This window comes from Hypanus sabinus, chromosome X1 (genome assembly GCF_030144855.1).
Source record: "Hypanus sabinus isolate sHypSab1 chromosome X1, sHypSab1.hap1, whole genome shotgun sequence".
NCBI lineage: Eukaryota > Metazoa > Chordata > Chondrichthyes > Myliobatiformes > Dasyatidae > Hypanus > Hypanus sabinus.
In genome coordinates, this window is record NC_082738.1 from 24,722,501 (window position 1) to 24,745,427 (window position 22,927).

General features: G+C 44.3%; 1 protein-coding gene across 10 annotated transcripts in view; it reads left to right on the top strand.

The window, feature by feature from the left end:
- The window catches only part of LOC132384709 (diacylglycerol kinase beta-like), a 207,430-nt gene that overhangs the window by 124,271 nt on the left and 60,232 nt on the right, over positions 1-22,927 (top strand). For 6 of the 10 annotated variants that reach the window (XM_059956084.1, XM_059956085.1, XM_059956086.1 and 3 more), the window contains 2 exons: positions 457-546; positions 21,562-21,666. In XM_059956084.1, the coding sequence (XP_059812067.1) occupies positions 21,600-21,666 (67 nt within the window). In that variant the 5' untranslated portion in view covers positions 457-546; positions 21,562-21,599. Of the gene's footprint in view, positions 1-456; positions 547-18,969; positions 19,170-21,561; positions 21,667-22,927 lie in introns of those variants that run through there. The other 4 variants (XM_059956090.1, XM_059956089.1, XM_059956091.1 and 1 more) reach the window with 3 other exon arrangements.

Consider the following 22,927-nt stretch of genomic DNA (forward strand, 5'->3'; position numbering starts at 1 on the left):
TGCAAGCGGGCCTTTTCCACTGAGGTTAGGTGAGATTAGAACTAGAGGTCATAGTTTAAGGGTGAAAGGTGAACTCTTTAAAGGGAAGACAGGTGGAACTTCTTCACTCAGAGGGGGATTTAAGTGTGGAACGAACTGCTAGCAGAAGTGGTGACTACGGGTTCAATTTCAGCATTAAAGAAAAATTTGGATAAAAACATGGATGGGGTGGGTATGAAGGACTGTGGTCCAGGTGCAGATCAGTGGGACTATTCAGAAGAATAGTTTGGTATGGATTAGATGGGCCGAATGCCCAGTTTCTGCGCTGTAGTGCTCCATGACTATGAGTAAGTGGGAATTTAATATGCCCTACTTGAATGAAATGCCTTTTATCATTGTACTTTGGTCCTTAGGATTGATATTACCATAATAAAGCTGGTGCTGATCTTTGAATGGTTTTGTTGTGGTGTCGCACAGGTTCAAGGCAGAGTGTAGAGTGTGATTGCGTCATCCAAGCTGACACTCTATTCGGAGGGAGAGCTGAACCCTTTGAGGTGTCACCTTCAGGTAAGACATCAAACCAAAACCTCTGTCTGTCCTCCCACTGGTTTGTAAAAGATCCTGTGACATCATTAGAGGAAGAGTAGGAAGTACCACCATTAGCTTGGCCAATAGTCCTTCCTCTATCACTGCCACTGACTACAAGTTGGTTAACCCTGACCTCATTGCTGCTTCTGGGACCTTGCATTTTGATTAGTGGCTTTTGGGTTTGCCTATATTGCATAATTCACACAAAAGTAAAAACAGTTCATTTGCCGTGAACTGCTATAGGGTATTCCAGCAGTTGAGATAGGACACTATATGAATTAATGCTCTTGATTTAATTGGTAGGTATGAGGATATCTGCAGATGCTGGAAATCCAAAGCAACACACACAAAATGCTGGAGGAACTCAGCAGATCAGGCAGCATCTATGGAAATGAACAGTCAACATTTAGGGCCAAGTCCCTTCTTCAGGACTGGAAAGCAAGGGGGAAGACACCAGAATAAAAAGATGTGGTTAAGGGAAAGGAGTATTAGCTACAAGGTGATAGGTGAAGCCAGTTGAGTAGGAAAGGTGAAGAGCTGGAGTGGAAGGAATCTGATAAGAGAGGAGAGTAGACCATAGGAGAAGGGGACCCAGGGAAGCGATAGGCAGGTGAGAAGAGGTATTGTTCTTATTTTATTGGTGTTCCTTCCAGTCTTAGAGTATTTGAGATTAACATGTCTGTACTTATATTTTCCCATGCCATCTAAGGAGGCCATTTGGCCCACCCTATCTATGCTGGCTCTCATCCCCCTCAGTCCCAGTATCCCACTTATCTTCCTGTAAGCTGTTCTGCCACCAGCTTTTCCAGATTCTCCTGCCACTCATCTGTGCACTTGAGGTAGTTGACAGTTGTGGGTTAACCTGTTATCCTGCTCATCTTTGGGATGTGAAAGGAAAGCGTTGTGGGAGCAGACAAGGGAAGCATACAGACTCCATACATACAGCACTGGGTGCCTGAAGCCGTGCACCTGCAGCACCACTTCTGCACTATGTGTGTACCTCAGAAATGGGGGCAGTTCTGCCAAGAACGTGCCTGAAAACTGCTGTTTTTCAAATCAATGCAAGCACAGAAGGGCTTGGATTTGTACAATGCCCTCAATAACCCCAGGAGAAGCAAACACATTTTGCAGGTGACTGAGTGCATTTTGAGACGTAATTGCTGGCTTATTTTAAGCAAACAATTTGGACAAAATCCTGACAGCGTTGTGATGATAGCCAAATAATCCTGTGCAGAGACACAAGAGATTTTGCAGGCACTGGAAATCCAGAGTAACGTGCACAAAATGCTGGAGCAACCAAGCAGGGTATGTAGCATCTATAGAGGGGAATAGACATTTGATATTTGATGTTTTGGGCTGCTACCCTCCATCAGGACAGGTGACAGATGAGACCAGGTGGATAGGTGGGGAAGGGGGTGGGGGAACAAAGTGAGGAGCTAGGTGGTGATAGGTGGAAAAGCTAAAAGGCTGAAGAAGGAGGAATCTAATAAGGGATGAGAGTGCACCATGGCAGAAAGGGAAGGAGGAGGCCATAAGACCATAAGATATAGGAGCAGAATTAGGCCATTTGGCCCATCAAGTCTGCTCCACCATTTCATCATGCCTGATCCAATTTTCCTCTCAGCCCCAATCTCCTGCCTTCTCCCCGTATCCCTTCATACCCTGACCAATCAAAAATCTATCCTCTGCCTTAAATACACATAAAGACTTGCCCTCCACTGCTCCCTGTGACAAAAAGTTCCACAGATTCACCACTCTCTGGCTAAAGAAATTCCTCCTCATCTCCATTTTAGAAGGACATTTCTTTATTATGAGGCTGTGTCCTAGGATCTTAGACTCTTCCACCATAGGAAATATCCTCTCCACATCCACTCTATCAAGGCTTTTCACCATTCAATAGGTTTTAATGAGGTCATCCCTCATTCTTCTGAATTCTAGTAAATACAGGCCCACAGCCATCAAATACATTTCACATGACTCAAATCCTGGAATCATTTTTGTGAATCTCTTTTGAATCCTCTCCAGTTTCAGCACATCCTTTCTAAAATAAGGGGCCCAGAAACAGCTCACAATACTACAAATGCCAGTGCTTTATAAAGTCTGAACATTGCATCTTTGCTTTTTCGTTGTAGTCCTCTTGAAATGAATGCAAATATTGCATTTGCCTTCCTCATCACAGACTCAACTTGCAAATTAACCTTTAGGGAATCCTGCATAAGGATTCCCAAGTCCCTTTGCACCTCAGTATATTGCATTTTCTCTCCATTCAGAAAATAATTAACTCTTTCATTTCTTCTACCATAATGCATGACCATACACTCCCCGACGCTGTATTCCATCTGCCACTTCTTTGCCCGTTCTCCTAATTTGTCTGTCCTTCCGTAGCCTCTTTACTATCTCAGAACTACCTGCCCCTCCACCTATCTTCATATCACCTCCAAATTTTGCAACAAAACTGTCAATTCCATCATCTAAATCATTGACATATAATGTAAAAAAATTGGTTCCAACAGACCCTTATGGAACACCGCTAGCCACTGGCAGCCAACCAGAAAAGGCTCATTTTATTTCCATTCTTTGCCTCCTGACAATCAGCCACTGCTTTATCCATGCCTTTACCTTTCCTGTAAAACCATGGGCTCATAGCTTGATAAGCAGCCTCTTGTGTGGCACCTTGTCAAAGGCCCTCTGAAAATCCAAGTACACAACATCGACCAATTCTTCATTGTCTATACTGCTTGATGTTTCTTCAAAGAATTCCAACAGATTTGTCAGGCAAGATTTTCCCTTGAGGAAACCATGCTGACTATGGTCTATTTTATCATGTGCCTCCAAGTTCCCTGAGACCTCATCCTTAATAATCAACTCTAACAGCTTTCCAACCACTGAGGCCAGATTAACTGGCCTATAGCTTCCTTTCTTCTGCCTCTCTCCATTTTTCAAAAATGGAGAGATATTTGCAATTTTCCAGTCTTCCGGAACTATTCCAATAGCTAGTGATTCTTGAAAGATCATTAATAATGCCTCCACAATCTCTTCAGTCATCTCTTTCAGAACTCTGAGGTGTACACCATCAGACCTTTCGGCTTCCCAAGAACGTTCTCTCTAGTTATGGTAACTTCACACACTTCATGACCCCTGACACATGGACCTTCCACCATACAGGTAGTGTCTTCCATGGTGAAGACTGATGCAAAATACTTATTCAATTCATCCACCATTTTGCTCTCCTCCATTACTACCTCTCCAGCATCGTTTTCCAGTGGTCCGATATCCACTCTTGCCTCTCTTTTACCCTTTATGTATCAAAGAAACCTTTGATATCCTCTTTAATATTATTGGCTAGCTTACTTTTGTATGCCATCTTTACCTTCTTAATTACTTTTTTAGTTGCCTTCTGTTGGTTTTTAAAAGTTTTCCAATCTTCTAACTTCCCCACTAATTTTTGCTCCAGTATATGTCCTCTCTTTGGCTTTTATGTTGGCTTTGACTTCTCTTGTTAGCCACAGTTGTGTCATCTTTCCCTTAGAATATCTCTTCCTCTTTGGGATGTACATATCCTGTGCCTTCCAAATTGCTTCCAGAAATTCCAGCCATTGCTGCTCTGTCATCATCCTGCCAACATTCTTTTCCTATCAATTCTGGCCAACTCCTCTCCCATGCCTCTGTAATTCCCTTTTCTCCACTGTAATACTGATACATCTGATCTTACCTTCTCCTTCTCAAATTTCAGGGTGAATTCAATCATATTATGATAACTTTCTCCTAAGGGTTCTTTTACTTTAAGCTCTCTAATCAATTCTGGTTCATTGCACAACGCACAATCCAGTATAGCTGATCCTCTAGTGGGCTCAACTACAAGCTGCTCTAAAAGTCCATCTGGTAGGCATTCTAGAAACACCCCCTCCTGGAATCCAGCACCAACCTGGTTTTCCCAGTCTACCTCCATATTGAAATCCCCTATGACTATTGTAACAGTGCCTTTTTGGCATGCATTTTCTATCTCCCGTTGTAATTTGTAGGCTACATCCTTACTACCATTTGGGGGTCTATAAACAACTCCCATCAGGGTCTTTTAAACCTTGCAGTTCCTTAACTCTAAAAGGAAGGGAGGAAATAGGCAGGTGAGGAGAAGAGTAGGGGTGAGAGGGTAATCAAAAATATGGCCAGAGCATGCGATTAAAGGACTAATGCAAATTGACACTTACAAATAGAATGAGGATATCTTAAGCAAATTAATTTTTAGCCCTTTTGTTTGCACATATTACACTGGTGACCGCACTGCAAATAAAAGCTGTATTGGAGTTAATGTGAGGCTTCATAAAGATGCATCTGTACAAATACAGTCTCAGGGAGAATTCGATACAAGCATGAGTCACTCTATCGACTGCTCGGATGTTGAACTAATCCACCTGATCTGGAGTCAATATTGCATCACCATCAACTATTGTAGCTCCATTATCTGCTTTGTGTTTATGTGGCCATGTTCATTTGCATTTCAGGCAAATACATCGGTGTCAATAATCTCTTGTTTGCAGCCACACCTGAAGTCCAATTTGCACAGAACAAGGTTCCATAAAGGTTAATCAGGCAAATAAGAAAATTGAATATTTTTGTGACCTTGATTGAAAAATACTCATTGCCCCAGAACTGGGAGAACTGCCTATCAATTTATTGCAGAAGAACATTTTTTTGTTCATTTGATAGGACTAATATGGTCTCAGTTTAATGTGTCTTCTAATGGAAGGCACCTCTTACAAGGCCAGTATTCATTGCCAACTGAGAAGCCAGGGCTGAGCATCTCCTTGACTCACTGCAGCCCTTCTGCTGAAGGGCTGCCATGGTGCTGTTAGGGAGGGAGCTCCAGGATTTCAACTCAGCGATGATACCTCTCAAAGTTCAAAGTAAATTTATTCTCGAAGTACATATATCTCAAGTCAAGTCAAGTCACATTTATTGTCATTTTGACCATAACTGCTGGTACAGTACATAGTAAAAGTAAGACAACGTTTTTCAGGACCATGGTGTTACATGACACAATACAAAACTAGACTGAACTACGTAAGAAACAACACAGAGAAAAAAAACACACAACAACTACACTAGACTACAGACCTACCCAGGACTGCATAAAGTGCACAAAACAGTGCAGGCATTACAATAAATAATAAACAGGACAATAGGGCAAGGTATCAGTCCAGGCGCTGGGTATTGAGGAGTCTGATAGCTTGGGGGAAGAATCTGTTACGTAGTCTGGTCGTGAGAGCCCAAATGCTTCAGAGCCTTTTCCCAGACAGCAGGAGGGAGAAGAGATTATGAGAGGGGTGCATGGGGTCCTTCATAATGCCGTTTGCTTTGCGGATTCAGCATGTAGTGTAAATGTCCGTGATGGCGGGAAGAGAGATCTCAGCTGACCTCACTATTCGCTGCAGGGTCTTGCGATCCGAGATGGTGCAATCTCACCATATTCTCAGTCAGAATGGGTGTGCAGCTTTTGTACAGGAATCTGCAGATGATGATGCTCTGAATCAATCCCCGACGGTGGTGGCTCAGGACATGATGGAGGGTGATGTAGGTGTGAAGGTGGGATTTTGTCTATAAAAGAGATGGGTGGTGGTTACTTTGCATGAACAGATATATCTGCTGCAGGTAGGCTGATGAGGTCTAGGAGTTATTTCACCCCGCTACCGGTTGTAAATCCTTCCTTTAGAACTCAGAAAGCTCAGCCAATGGGATGCCACCGAGCCACTCTTGGTAATGTTGAATTCTGATGCTTTTGCAATTCAAAGATTCTTCTGAAGTCAACAAAGAGGCATAAAACTTGTTGCTTACAATCATTTTGTTAAGTTTTTCAAGAGCAAAGAAGTAGAGGAAGAAAAAGCATGCCGTAAGACACAGAAAAGTTCAGCAGACAGAAAAATGGTGTGGTCTTCTCATACCAGACTACTGATAACAGATTGTGTTCTGCTGCAAGATATCAGCAAATAGTTGAGATCAAATGGTAAAGGCATTTCCAGAGAAAATTTCACTAAAGATGTTTTCCCTGCAAGTTCATTCCTAGCAGGAGTACGTGGGTCTTGAAAACCACAAACACTGGGTCAATCTGCAAAAGTTTTGCTGTAAATCAGGATCCCTGGGGCATAATTTCCTCTGCGAACCCTTCTCCATCGTCAGGTGGTTGCATCAGCGGTGTTGCTTTTAACTTATTATTGTATCCAGTGCTCATAAATTAGTAATCTCTGTTCAAGAAAATTAATCTTGCATACTTATTAATATTAAAGGCTTCAATGGGTGAGGGGTTAGTGCATGGAAATAGTGCTGGTAATAGGTCAACTACAATGTGAATGAGTAGTGGGATAGCCTCAAGGAGCTGAATGGCCTCCCTGCTTCTATTTCTAATGTTATGTTCTCTTGATAGAAGCTTATGTGGAGATTCTGAATAAGTCTTCAATTTAAATATTAATTTAAGCAGATCCTTTGTGTATCATAAAATGCTACGGTGGAGATATTTGGTAATATTTGCAGATGTTCTTAATATTTCTACTGTCACTTTTTTCTGGCTGCTGCTAAGAAACCATAAGAAGCTTATGTGGAGATTCTGAATAAGTCTTCAATTTAAATATTAATTTAAGCAGATCCTTTGTGTAACATAAAATGCTACAGTGGAGATATTTGGTAATATTTGGAGATGTTCTTAATATTTCTACTGTCACTTTTTTCTGGCTGCTGCTAAGAAACCATACACCCTAAACAGAACAGCAACAAGTTGCTCCATATTATGTGAAGATATTTATTTTATGATAACTGTTATTTGTCTCAATGCATATCTATCTAAAGTGGGTATGGAAAAACGATTGATTAATTTTGTGAGAGTCAAACCAAAATACTTTCATTCCTGTCTTTGAGAAGAACACTTAACAGACTTCTTTCCAAAGCTTTCATCAGAGATGTGTCTGCTTTCATATTCTGCAGCCTTTCACTGAACCCATGACTCACTATAAGCAGTGCCATAAATGTATTTAATTGTGTGTGTGTCTCTATGCATATACATGTGCTTACTGTATGTATGTGTGAATCTGTATGTCTTATTGTGTGTGTGTGTGTGTGTGATGTGTATGTTTCTACTTATGATGTGTGTGTTGTGTCATTCTTTGAGTTGTGTGCATGCACACAAGCATGTATCTGTATGTGTATGTGTGTGTGCGTGTGTGCATAAGTGTGTGTTGATGTATTTGTGTATCTGTGTGTGTATTTGTGACTGTCTATGTATGTACAGTATGTGCTTACATGTGTAACTGCATGTGTGTGTGTGTCTGTGTTTGTGTGTATGAGTATCTGTCTGTACCTGTGTGTGTGAGGTTGTGTATGTGTGTGTTTCTGTTTATGTCTGTGTCTGTGTGAAGATGTGTATGTGTCTCAGTGTGTGTGTGTTTCCATCATGGGATGAAAGTTTACCCATATAAAGGCTTCTTCTTTGGTGCAGCTTTTCTACTTGTTTTTTTCTTTGCCCATCAAAGGTCAACTGCCAAAACTTTTGTTTTGAACTTTGAAGCCTTCTGTAATGTTCTGAACACATACTGTATCTCTTAGGTAAGGAAGTGCTGCACTCTCTGATTGATGATACATTAGAGACTGCCTTTGCAGATGCTATCTTGAAGAAACACAAATGAGTCTATTGTCTAGTCCACGGAACTCTCAACCAGTGACAATAAAAGAGATCATCTCTGGCTGTTATCTGTTTGCCTTTGAGGGTGCCTTTTCTCTTGTGTGGCAAGAACCTCGTGTGCGTTTTATTCACCTTACCTACCTCTCCCGCTACCTTCAGGGATCTGTGACCATGTGCTCTGGCAGCACACTCTTGTGAGCAAACTGACTTATAAAGTAACTAAAATTCAACAGTACTTTGGCTAAGAAAAGTTCTGCAGTGTCCAAAATTGGAGCTAAGAAAAAGCAGTATCTGGATGCGAGATTTCCTTCTGATTTTCAACCTTAAAGAGAACCCTTTGCTTTAGGGTTGGAATTGGCATTGCTGTTGATCTATTACGTGGCAAGATACAGTGAAAAGCTTTGGTTTGGGCGCTATCCAAGCACACCATTCCATACACTGAGGTAGTACAAAAGGAAAATGGAATGTAAAATATAGAGTTACAGTTACAGAGGGAGTGCATTGCAGGGAGACAAATAAAATGCAAGAGTTCATATTTTATCGTACAAAAGGTCCACTCAAGATTCTGATTAACGGTGGCATAGAAGCAGTCCTTGAGCTTGGTGCTCTCAAGCCTCTTTATCTTCTGCCCGGCCAGAGGGAGAAGAGAGAATGTCGCAGCTGGGAGGGGAATTTGATTATGTTTGCTGATTTCCCAAAGCAGTGGGAGACATAGACAGAGTCAATAGAGTGGGGGTTGAATTCCATGATGGACTGAGCTGCAAAAAGCAGAATGCAGAATAAAGCTGATTCTCATTCTCATTCTGAGTGTAGCGTCGCAGTTACATGAAAGTGCAGTGCAGATGGACAAATAAAGTGCAAGAACCGTGGTGTGTTACCTGGATGTCAGTTTGTTGAACTGTTGTGCAGCCTATCAGTCAGCCTCTGCAGGGTGTTGTACTTCTCTATTTAAACATATCATTGATCTTCCTGTAACAGTTACTACCCTGCTGGTGGAATGAACCGGAAACAAAGCTTCTTCCTTTACTGCTCTCTCCTCCCTCAGACTTCCGATCTCCGGGCCCCGGCTCAGTACCTGCAGGGTGAAGGCGGATGGGAGTACGGGAGGACAAACAAGCCTCTCGGCTCTCTGAGCCTGCTCTTCCCAATCTAACGTGGCTTGTCTGGCAGTGCTCTCCCCTCTATGTCTAATGGGGTGTGGATTCGAGACTTGCTACGGGAATTTGAGCAGGTCAGGCAGCATCTGTGGATCAAGAAACAGCGCTTCAGGTCAAATACCCTTCATCAGAACTGAGAAGGAGAGAAAGCAAGTTGGTCAAGGTAGCAGAGGATATGGGAGAGAGCAATGGGAATCTCTGTGATACAGGTCCTCCCCAGGTTACATACAGTAGGATTCCTTCCCTGTGAACTGTCTGTAACCTGGACATTTCACAAGTCATAAGTGAGGCCACCAACCAAGACGGCAGAGTTGGACTTGAAATTGATTTATTATGTCACACGTACCAAGATCCAGTGAAAAGCTTGTCATGCATACTGTTCCTACAGATCAAATCGTTACACAGTGCTTTGAGATAGTACCAGGTAAAACATTATCAGAATGCAGAATAGCTGTTACAGAAAAACTGCAGTGTAGGTAAATGATAAGGCGTAAGGTCATAACAAAGTAGACTGTGAGGGTGCATCTTGTTGTGATAGGATGACGTTCACACCTAGGAGCCTGAAGCTCTCAACCTCAGCACCAGTGATGTAGACAGCAGCATTCGCACCGCTTCCCCCTTTCTGAAGGCTTTTGTTTTGCTGACATTCTAGAAGATCCCTCTACTCCGCTCTCCCCACTAGTCTTTCAAACATTCTTTCAATCGTACAGTATAGCCTGCATGTCAGACCTTTGTAAGCTAGGGAGGATTAAAACAATATGTCAGTTAAGGGGCAGTTAAATTCAGATAGTGCAATGTCTGACGTACTGAATGTTTTTATTTCAGATTTCCAGCATGTGCAGCTTTTGTTTAGAGTTCCAGGCATCTGATCCAGGTTGGCAGCTTTGCCCCAGAGCTAGTCAGCCACTGGCATGTATGCCTCACCAGGTGGATGTGAACAACCACATGGGCATTTTCCCTGCCACACGTCGCCTTCAACGCAGCACCGTGCGGGGAGGCAATCCCAATCTATTGCCTTTACGGAGGGAGGCAGAGAGGTTTGTGGAACCCTGGACACTTGTGGCACAGCGGGCTGAGTAAGGGTCACCGAGCCTCATCCCACTCGGTAGATCTGGAATGAGAGCTTGGCAGGATAGGGCATTTCAGTTAGATCTGTAAGTATCCTTAAACATAGGATATAGAATAGTACAGCACAGATACAGGCCCTTCAGCTTACCATGTCTATGTTGAACATGGTGCTGAATTAAATCCCTTCTGCCTGCACATGATACATGGCTTCACATCCTTCCTGTAATGCACACAATGCTCCAAGACATAAAGTGCTGGGTGGGTTTCTGCCTCCCTACTGCAGGTTGCAAGCTCAAGCTGGATGAGAAAGGTTCTTCTCAATTCCCCTGAAATCCTTCTACCATATCTAGATGTAAATCTGCTGCTTTACATCTGTATTCTTTGATTATTGATAGCTTAAGCAATGGCTTCAATCCAATTTGTGAGTGCCCTTCTTTACTTTATATAGTATAATTCAGTTGTACGGGTAGTTCTGTTATAATGTGTCTCCATTTGCTACATATTCATATGTCTACTATCTAATTACCTGTTGAATGTCACTATCACATCTGCCTCCACTACCACCCCTGGCAGCCTGCCCCAGACATTCATCAGTTCTGTTATAATAAACGTCTCCCTAATGCAAATTGGTTATAAGCTGATTGATGCATTAGGCAACAATATTTGCATTATGCAGACCACATTTGTTTATAGCGTGATCAGAAAAAATCTTTTTAAAACTATGCTTTGGAAAACTGAAGCCTAGTAACTAATTTGATGTATTATTTCACACATACTGAGGTACAGTGAAAAAAATTGCCATCCATACAGATAATTTCACCACATCAGTGCACTAAGCTAGTACAACGAACAAGCAAATACAGAATTCTGATAAATTGTTACAGTTACAGAGAAAGTGCAGAACAGATAGACAATAAGGTGCAAGGGCCATAACAAGCTAGACTGTGAGCCTGTTCAGTTATAATGGAACTTTCCAAAACATGAGGTTTCTTAGGAACATAACTACTGCACTCTGGCAGCACTGCCTGTATGCCTTGTCAGTAAATGAAGATCGAAATATTGGAAATCTGAGATTAAAAGATAACATGCAGTAGATACTCAATAGACCAGGCAGCATCTGCCCTGGAGGAAACAACCCTCATAATTGCTGTTCTCCAACACCAGCGGTGTACTTGTAAATCTCAAAGTTCAAAGTACATTTATTATCAAAGTACGTATCTATTATACAACCTTGAGATTCAACTCCTAACGGGCAGCCACAAACAAAGAAACCCAAATGAACCAATTAAAAATAGGAGACTGTCAGAGAGAAAAAAGCAAATCATGCAAACAATGCAAGCAAGTAGCATTTTGAACTGAGGTTCACAGAAAGAGTCTGTCCATAAACCCTTAGTTCAGTGCAGAGCAGAGCAACAAGCTGAACCGCCCTGTCCCTCTCCTCAGACCTCAACACCTTGATCTTGGAACCTTCTCAGGTGTAGACACAACCTGCCTGTAACCTGGTGAGCAGAACTACAAAAGGTACTCCTGCCTCTGTTACATACAAAAGCAAAATTTTACAGATGCTGGAAATCTGAAACAAAAACAGAAAATGCTTGGAATACTCAGCAGGCCAGGCAGCATCTGAGGAGAGAGGGACCATTAATAGTTTGGTTTGGCAACCATTCAGCGGAACTGGGAATAGTTGGAGGGAAAACTAATTTAAATTTGCAAGGAAAATAGGGTGAAGGGGTGAGAGGAGGGTAGAGAGATCAAAAAGAAAGGTGCATCATGAGATTGAGATGTGAGGAAGTGAGAGCGTGAGTAATGCAAGTGGTGGCGACCCTGGCTGAGAGTGAATGGTAAAGGCTTGTGAGCAACAAAAGGTGGCCTGGCGGACACATAAGTAGGATTACCCTACTCTAGAACCAATCTCACCCTTCCCTCCCACATAGCCCTCCATTTTCTATCATCCATGTGGCTATCTAAGAGTCTCTTAAATGGCCTCTACCACCACCCCTAGCAGAGCATAGCCTGCATAGGCAGGCACCTCCCAGTCACTGTCCAGCTGACAGCAGTCACCTGCCTCTCATTTCCAACTCATCACCTACAACCTATTTAAACCCAGCTCTCATCCACCGTCCTTGTTCACTCATCGAACCAGTTAGCCTTAACCAGTTGCTCCTAACTTCAGCTGCCTTGTTGTCTGTGGTGTTCGTTCTCTCTTGTTTTGTGGCCCCTCATGGCTCGTTATTTTGCAGGTTATTACTAAAGTTATCGTTCCTGCTGAATGGCCTCTGCCACCTCTCTGCTTTTGGATCAAGCCTCCTCTACATTTCCTGACAGGCAGCGGGTTCCATGCACCAAACACATCCTGTGTAAGGAACTTACCTCCAACATTCCCCCCTAAACTTTCTCCCAATTACCTTAAAATTATGCCCTTTCATATTAGCCATTTCCACCCCAAGAAAAAGGTGCTGCTGGTTATCCACTCTACCTGTGCCTCTTATTGACTTGTACACCTCCATCAAGTCACCTCTCACATTCTTTATTCCAGAGAGAAAAGCCCTAGCTTGCTCTGCCTTTCCTCATAAGGCCTGCTGTCTAATCCAGACAGCATCCTGGTAAATCTCCGGTTTCCTCCCACATTCCAAAGGCATAGAGTTAGTAGGTTAATTAATCATATGGATGTACCTGGGCAGCACAGGCTTATTGGACCAGAAGGCCCTGATACCACGCCGCATCTCGAAAAAAAGAAAGAAATAGAAGTTCTGGTAATGTGAGATAAAAGGCAGGAAAGGCTCTTATTTGAAATTGTGGAAATCAATGTTGAGGGTTTCAACCTCTCTGGTCAGAGGATGAGGTGCCACTCCTTGGGCTTACACTGAGCATCCTTGAAACACAAAGACAAAGAGTGGTGGAGAATTAAAGAGATGGACAAATGGAAGCTTATTGTGAGCACTGAATGGAAAACAGATCAGTATAGCACAAGAAAAGATACAAGTGAATCTCTGCTTCACCTGGAAGAAGCGTTTGGGTTACTGGATGATGGGAGGGGAAAAAGTAGGACGACAAATGCTGTATCTCCTGCGGTTTGTGGGAAAGAGTTATGATAAAGTGAGTGGCCAGTACAGATGGAGGAGTGGAGCAGGCAGTCCCCTCAGAATGCCGAATATCGAGGGCAAGTTTATTCGCACGGAGTTTTGAGTGCCTGGATCATGCTTCCAGGGGTGGTGGTGGAAGCAGATATTACAGAGGTGTTCAGGGGGGTCCTAGAAAGGCAGATAATGGAGGGGCATGGACATTGTGTAGGCAGAATGGATTTGTTTAATAGAGCATAGAACACAAGAGCACAGTGCAGGCCCTTCAGCCCAAGACATGGCAACTGTTTAACCTACTCTATGATCAATCTAACCCTCGACTCCAACATAGCCTCCATTTTTCCATTATCCATGTGCCTAATAGAACATAGAACACTACAGTACAGTTAGGCATTTACTCATGAACTTAGATGGTTCAGTACAATATCGTGAGGCATAAAGGCTGTTCCTGTACTATACTGTTCCATGTCCTATGTCCTTTCATACTGTTCCAGTAACACCTCCCTTCTCTTAAATTCTATGGCTCTACCTATAAGGGTAGGCATCCCCTGTGTGCTTTTAATCAGCTTGTGTACTTGACCTGTTGCCATCAGGGATCTATGCTCCAGGATGCCTCTGTTCCTCCATACTGTTCAGTATCCCACCATTTATTGGACAGCTCCTTGTCTAAGGATGAAGGTAAACTCTAATGAGTGGGTGCCTCAGGACTCAGTGGTGAGTTAGGTGACATGACCAATAAGACAATCACCGACTTTGGAAGAGAAAAGGAACATCACAAGAATGGGTTGTTTGAGAAGAGGTTGATGGGGGAAAGAGTTGGGACTTGAGGAGAGAGAATAATTCACAATGTCAGCTGACACAGGAGCAAGGGCTGCAGATGGGTGGAAACTGGAGTTGTGTGGGTCTGGTGGACAAGGCACAATCTGAATCATGCTATCTCTTGCAGCAAGCAGGAGGTACAGAAGCCTGAAGACCCACACCACCAGGTTGAAGAACAGCTACTTAACTACAACCATTCGGATCTTGAACCAAACAGCACGACCCTGATCACTAGCTCAGTTTATATATGAGTTACATGTACATAGGTTTTAACTTCTATACAGATATATACAGTATACTATATAATACAACTACTATAAAAACATAGTCAATTTTAAATTGTCTCATTTGGGCCTGAAGACTTACTCAATATGGAGGATTTCTTATTTTTGTGGGATAATGTCTTTCCTGACAAACGGATTTCTCTGCTTGACAAATGAGAATTGTGCTGTGTTACAATATCAGGTTCTGGGCTCTCCTCCATGGTGGTTGACTCTGGGACTGACAGCTCTAGCCACCTTTCCTCTCAAACAATTGACTCTGCTCTCCTCAACTGATCAATGTGTCATCTTCAGTTCTGTCCTTAATCTTTCCAAGTACCCACTTTTGATCATCACTGTAGTCCTTCATCAGGACTGTTTGTCCAGGAGTGAAACATCAAACCCCCTTGTTGGAGGATCCCTCAATTTGTTTCAGATGTGTGTCCTGCACACTCCTTCTGAGGTTGTTTTTGAGGAGATCCAAGCGTGAGCACAAGGGACGACCCAGTGATAGTATAGCAGGTGAGTTGTTGGTTGTGGTGTGTGCTGCATTGCGACATGCAAAAAGGAAATTGGCGAGCTTCTGATTCAGTGTCAGTGTGGTGTGTTCTGCTGACATTGACCAGAGTGCGTTCTTTGGACTCTGAACAAATCTTTCCACCAAGCCAGTTGTAGCAGGGTGATACGGTGCAAATTTAATATGTCTTATTCCATTCATTTCCAGGAATGACTGAAACTGTTCCGCAACAAACTGTGGTCCATTCTCAATGACTGTGTTCTGGAACACCAGTCCTTAAGAAGAGGTTTCTCAACACATCAACAGTGTGTGAGGGTGTTTACTGGAGGCTATGGGGTATTCACTTCTTTCACTCAAAACATGTGACATGAGCAGTCATGTCACATGTTTTGAGTGAAAGAAGGTGAGGTATTGCAGGCAAATTTCACTGGACAATGTGGATCATAATGTGTGAATACAGTGTCTGATGTCACTGTTTCCTTTGTCTTTTGGAAAGCCACCTGACACCGATTAGTCCATTGCCATTTCTTCCCAATCTGTAGTGAAGAGTTCAGTCGGCGGAGCACAGTAGCCAGGTTTGGCAGGAACCTGTTATAGTAATTAACAAATCCTGAAAAGGACCACAACTGTGACATATTCTTTGACCTTGAGGCATCCAGCACTGCTTGAATTTTCTCAGCACACTTGTGTAGTTCTTGTGTGCCAATGGTGTGACCACAGTACGTGATGCTTGGTTTGAAAAATTCAAACTTGTTGCATTGTGCTCTAAGCCCATAATTTTCTAAACTACTTTACACTGTTTTGAGATTTTGGAGATGTTCCTTGTCATCCTCACCAGTAACAATGATGTCATCCAACTAACACTGAGTGCCTGGGCAGTCTTGCAACGCCTGGTCCACAGCTTTCTGCTCGTGTAGATTTTGCTCCAGAAATACGACTATTATAGTGATAAAGTCATTTGTGAGTGTTTATGCTGAGAAACACTTTGGACTCTTCTTCCATCTCCATCTGTAGGTAGGCTTCAGCTAAATCCACTCTACTGAAGTGTTTCCCTCCAGAAAGATTTGCAAAAATATCACCCTCCATGCAATCTAGCTCACTGGCTACTTTATCACGGATGGTATAAAAACTTTGGTGTGACATTTTCATTTAGCACTAATTTACCCTTGATATGTTTGAGTTTTCCAATGCCATCCTTGAACGTTGCTGTGGCATCATCCATTATTTTTCTTAATTTGCTTTCAGTTGACTCTTTTGCGGGGATGTGGCATGCAAATGGTGGATGGATCTCCAATCATATTGTAGTTGTCTCAGCCAATCACAGCCCCACAGTGCTGGCCCTACTGTTTTTACTACATACAAGCCCAGTGTGGCTTGTTGGTTGGTGTATTTCACTGTTACAAATGTCATTCCCACAGGGGTTAACTTTTCCCCAGTATAGGTTCTTGGATATCTGCAGGCTTCAGCTCAGTGTCTTTGAAATACTGTTCAAGCTCACTTTGTGGAATGACTGAAACAGCTAAGCCTAAGTTCTAAACAGCTAAGCCTCAGTTCTAATTGAAAAGTAAACAGGGGCAGCTAGGATAATGTACACACTTACTTCATCTTACTTTAGTGAGGTGCACACTTACAATTTGTAATGATATATGCCATTCACATCCTCTTACATATAACCCGTAATGAACTATGTAAACAGCAAAGAATGCTTAATCAAATAATATATTTACATATTACTGAAAAATGAAGTACAAAACACCTGCGATGCTGCTGCAAGTAAGTTTTTCATTGTACATGTACTTGTGACAATAAACTTGACTATGAATTTGACTTGAAGCAGACATAAGGAGAGAAATTAGAAGAAGATGTTCCTTCCCTCCTTTTCTCTCCCCCTCCAAGTCAGACTTCCTGGAGTGAGGGAAGTAGGTGAGGGGAAAGGAGGGAAGTGGCAGATTGAAAGCACTCAAACTCAGTGACATTGTTACTGGAAGTAATTTGTTAGTGGCTTATTATTGTCACATGTACGAAGATGAACTGAAAATCTTTGGTTTATGTGCCATCCAGACAGATCTTTCCATACATAAGTACATCAAGATTGAGAGAGATGATAATTAATAATTGGTTTATTATTGCCACAGGTACCATGATAAGTGTGTTTTGCATACAATTTAGCCCAATTATTTCATTGCACTGGTACATCGAGATAATACAAGAGAAAAGCAAGAACAAAGTGTTACAACTGCAGAGAATGTGCAGTGCATGACAAGGTAGATTGTGAGGTCAAGTCTCCCATCTTATTGTACATAATGTGGCAGGGGGCTTTAAGGTGCACCGTCGACGGCAGCAGTAAGCAAGTTTAGGCGCCACCATCGCGTTGCCTTTTATGGGAGCTTGTCACGCAAATTCATCTGCACGTTTGTAGCACTGACTGTTCTTCCCTGGGTGTAAGGCACCTGGGGTGCCCTGAGGTCGTGAAGTGTATTTCATGTGGGTTACCAGTAATCGCCAGGCAGCGAGGAGAAGAGAGTGGAGTGAGGGGAATAAAGAGAGGGAGAGACAGAAAAAGAGAGTAAAGCTCTCCGAGAGATTCGGGCAGAGAGAAACTACAGACAGAGAAGAAATTTATTATGTTATAACTTGATTTTCTCTGCTGATACAGGAGATTGGTTAAATAAGGAAGTACACCTTATATTGGGCCAAAGTAATTGAAGGGAAGTATTAGTGAGAAGATGGGTTCAGTGTCAGGATTTGTTAGAGGATGTGATAACAGATAAACATGTAACATAGACATGTGTATTCTTAATACGCACACGTGTGAACACTGATAGAAGGTCTGAAGCGAGTCAAAGTATTGGAGAAATACAGTGAGAATTCAATGAATACGCTCTGAAAGGATTTGGAGCTTCGGGAGTAAAGGAGTGGGAGAGGCAGGTGACGATGAGAGAGAGCCAGAACTTGAGATAGACAGGCTTGTGGAGTCAGCCACAATTCATAAAGTGCGCATAGCAGCTTATTATTGATTTTTTTTTAATTCAAGAGCAATAACTCGTTATTGAAAGAATACTTTATTCAAATCCAAGAGCATTCCCTGTAGCTTGCAGGACCGTCAGCTCAGGGTCTGAGTTCCTATCGGTCTTTTGGGAATCTTACGCGCTCCAATGGTCAGCGTTAAGTGTTGGGCCTTACGGGTAGTCTGTGTGCAAAGCTGGGAGATTTGAAGGGGCTTTGGCATGGCATCTGCTTTCACTGAGGTAATGTTTGGTAGATGGCGTGAACCAGGTCAGCGTGAGAACCCCATAAACAGCCAGGTGAGCGCGAAAAAGCACGGCTTCCTTGGCGCGCCTTTAATGGGACAACCGCTGGCAAAGTGCATCGACTCCCCACATGGGTTATGAGACGTCCGGTTGTCACAGAAAGCGGAATGCCCAGCCGACACGGCGCTCCCCGAGCCACCTGAGCCCGCAAGCCCGTGCGCTGTCGAGCAGCCCGACCTGACGGTCTGCGCGACTGGAATACCTGCTGCAGAGAGTGCAAGTTGCAACCCCTGTGACAATATCGCAAACAGGAAGTCTGTAGGTTGGAGGTGTGAGTCACCGTCGTTTTTTATTTTCCTGGTGCCAGGTTGTACATAAACCTGCAGTAAGAGGAAGCAATGCTGTAAGTGTTGTCTGAATCTATTTTTCCACTGGCAATGCTCGCTTTTATTGCACAGAGCATCGTATCTCTGTGCGCCCTCCCCTTTCCTTACCTCCACGCCCTCCCCTGGGCTCCGCTGATTATTTAACCTGCCGGTGCCCTTCCTTCTTGTGGTCGCAACCGAACGAGTAAGGTTGGGGCTTTGGTTTTTCCCTGACCTGATTCACAAGCTAAGCTCTCTGCACTCTACTGCAAACAAGCAGTTAGGCAGTGCTCGATCTGCATAAGGTTGCTCGCCTGGATTTCTTTGAACTGTGCAGTGACTCCTCCTGCTCGAGCTGGATTGTAGATGCTGCACTGCAGTGTGAAACAAGACCCGGATCCAGACACATAGTGCTAGGGGTAAGGGTGCGGGGGGTTGATGGTGAGGAGGTGGCGGGAGGGTGTAGCTCCCTGGCTTCTGCTGCCCATCGGTAGGGTGAGCTCTTCGGAAGGAGCGTGGTGCGCGGTCACGGCCGCGAGGTCACATCTTCAGCCCGAACACCCGAGGGAAAGGAAGCGAAGCGAGCCACGCAGGGTTTCGCGGAGCGTGGGTAAACGGAAAGCTGCTGCGGGACCTCGCGGGTGAACCCGGACAGTAAAAGCAGTTAGTTAAACGATTAGCCGGTCTGTGAGAGAGAGAGGGGGGGGGGGGTGAGAGAATGCTGCCTGCCGCGGCTGCAGACGTTCCCCAGAGCTGGTGTCTATCCACAGTCCAGTCACTTGCTGGCTTTTGTTAATTGTGAGCTGCTCTTTGGTGGTTTCCACCTTTATGTCTGAACACGGTGCGTTTAGAAACCAGTCTGCTCGAACTTCCCAATGCCGACCGTGTTTTTTATTACGGTGCGGGATGTAAGTTTAAAGAACTGAGTTGCATTGAGACCTTCGCAGGTGGTACTATCCAATCCCTCAACCACGCTCATTCATATGTCCCTTAAGGCGGCTTTTCTGCTCTTTAAGGTCTGACTTCAAGACTAGAGTCTTTGGCCAGAGTGCGCATCATAACGCGGCCTGATTCTCTTTTCCGATGACCGGGAGCACAACTGCGGTATGGGCCAGCTTGGAAAAGGAGGGATGTTTTCTTCCCCTGAAGGGCATTGGTCAGTTCAATAGGTTTTCAAAACAACCCGCCAGTTTCCTGCTTGCTGCGGCACGGACGGGCTTTAATTCCAAATTATTTCCTCAACTGAATCTGAATTCGGGGATTACCATGGTGGGATCGAACTCCCCACTCCCCGTGTATGGTCTAAGCCTCAGCATCGCTGGACTGTAGACTGAAGAACTGTGCCACTCCACCGATGAAGTACAGCCAGGGCTTCCCCCCCCCCCCCAACCGAATTGGTAGTGTCAGGGTGGACTGCCTGGCGATGTTCCGGAGTATGTCCGTGCCCGGGTAACCGTGAAGAGAGAGCACGGGTGTCATGGAGGTGTTCCGGGACCGTTAGGCACCGCAAGAGTTAAATGCCATCCGTGACTGGGATGGAAATATTTTAATTTAATTTAGTTCGTGTTAATAATTGTGTTAGTCACTGTTATTGTATCTATTGTAGTATTGTTGTGTGTAGAATGTGATTTGTAGTAAACGTATTTTTGTTAAAAAGGAACTGGGGTCGTTCCAAAGGGGTTTGATGAGTATTGTCAGATGGTAATTGATTTATTATTTTCACATGTACCGAGATACAGTAAAAAGCTTTTGTTTGAGCGCCTTCCAGACAGATCATTCCGTACATAAGTGTATCAAGGCAGTAAAAAGAAAACCGAGATGCACAATGAAGTGTAACAGTTACAAAGAAAGTGCAGGTAGGCAAGAAGGTGCAAGGTTACGAGATAGATTAGGAAACCAAGAGTTCATCTTGTGTTCAGGAGTCTGTTACCAGTGGGATAGGAGCTGTCTTTGAGCCTGGTGGTACTTGTTCTTAAGCTTTTGTATCTCAGTGAGGGGGGAGAGAAAATGTCCCGGTATGGGAGGGGTCCTTGATTATGTTGGCTGCTTTTCTGAGGCAGTTGGAAGTGTAGACATTGTCAATGTAGGGAAGGCTGGTTTGCACGATGGACTATGTGTGTAGTTTCAGACAGGACAAATGCTGTAATGCGTCCAGATAGGATGCTCTCTGTGGTGCTGAATCTCCTTAGCTTTCCTAGGAAGTGAGGTGCTGGTGGGCTTTCTTTGGCCATAGCGTCCACGTGGCTGGATGCACAGAACCAGGTGCATCCATATACGGGATGTTCCCAAAGCAGAAGTTGGGAATTAGATAAGCCCGGTGAGGAACTTAGTAGAAACTGGATTCCCACTGGGGAGGGGCGTGGGAGAAGATCTCACAGTCTACCCCGCTCCTGTCCCCACCCTCTTTGCTTTGGATGCAATGTCACGCAATGCAAAAGCTTCCGGCCTTTTCTGCTCCTGAAGTGACAGCCGTTTCCCACTGCGTGGGTCGGCCGTCGGAAGGGAATCCTATCCCCTATGAATCCGTCAAACTTAACTTGTCGCGTTGGCAAGGCCCGGGAGCTATTTGCACTACCCCACCGCCACTCAGGTCTGTGCTTCAAGGCAGAGGAGGCTCCGGTAAATTACAGGGGCTGTGAGGGTGGCAGTGTTGTCGGTGTGCTAGGTGAGGAGGCAGACCGCCCTACCCACCTCCTCTCACCGTGACCTGGCAGCCGCGAGTAGCGCTGCTGACAGGGTAGGTTAGAGGCTGGGACGCTGGTGGAGAAACTGTCATCTGACCTCTCCCTCTCTCTCCTCACCCTCCTGTAGGTGTTCCCTGCTGGAGCCAGTCCCCTGAGGAAGCGCCGATGGACGGGAAAGCGTTCACCACCCTGAGTCCCGATGAGTTCGCTCAGCTTCACCAGTACATTGAGTGTGAGTAGGACCCGGGATCAAGTGAAAACGGCCCGTGCGTCGCAATGGGTCGATGTGGGTGGAGCATGCTGCCGGAGGGAGGAGGAGGAGGGTAGGGCAGGGGAGAATGAGGGGGATGCCCACCCCACCTTGGCGTCTCAGCGCGTCGGGTCGACCATGTCCCCTACCTGCCCCAAGCCCGGTCAACCTCATCCTTCCCCTGCAAAACCTCCCCCAACTCCAGTCAAGTTGGAGGCAGAGTCCCGTGGTGCGCGGGTACCGACGGGCACCGTTACACCCGGTACTTCCAGCAGCTGGTGCTCAGCCCGGGAGGTGCGGTCAGGTCCTCAGTACAGAGAGGTGAGAGTGCCTGTATGGGCATATGTGTGCGTTAATGCCTGAGTGCATTTGTATGCCAGTGTGTCTGCATGTGTCTGTGTGCTCGTATTCGTGTCTGTGAATGTATTTTTGCATATGTGTATGAGTGCATGTAAGCTGAATGTGCATTTGTGCACGAGCAAGTTTGAGTGTTGTGCGTATGTTTGCGTGTTTGTGGTGTGCATGTGTGATGTATGTGTGCATTTTAAGTGTATGTACATATGGTGCAAAGTACTTGTGTGTATGTGACAGTTATATTTTCTTATGTCTGTGTGTTTGCATGTTCATATGTGTGTGTTTATGTGTTTGGTGTGAGTTTGTGATGTGTGTGAATGTGTGCTTATGTATTTGTATGCACTGGCATTGCATATTTACAACTGTATGTAAACTGCTTGTGCATGTGTGAGTGGGGTATGGATGTTTGTGGTGCAATTATGTGTGTATGTGTGTACACATTAGTTGCTGTATAGTACAGGCATGGTCAGATCTTCCATGTTGTCCTGCTAACAGCCTCATTTTAAACTGACCTGAGTAGCAACTTCAGGCCTTGTGAGCACTCATTTGTGTGAGACTGTTCCACTCTGATGTTGCCATAGTATCTACAGGATAAGAGCTGTTGTTGCCATGGAGTCTGTAATTACTCAGTCTCTACACTACCCTTCAGACTTCAGTCCCAGACACTCATTCAGCTCTTTGTTCAAGTAATGAACCCAACTCACACTTCCCGCTCCCTGCCTCAAGCTTCCTTAGATCTCCAGTTTCTGTTTTAATGCCTTTGATCACCACTTGATGATATCAATGCATGCCCACTGATCACTTACTTGCTTGGGGTTGCTGTTCTATCTCAAGCTGTCTTTAGCCAGACTGTTTAAGCGCAGTTCATCACAGGCCACAACACGATACC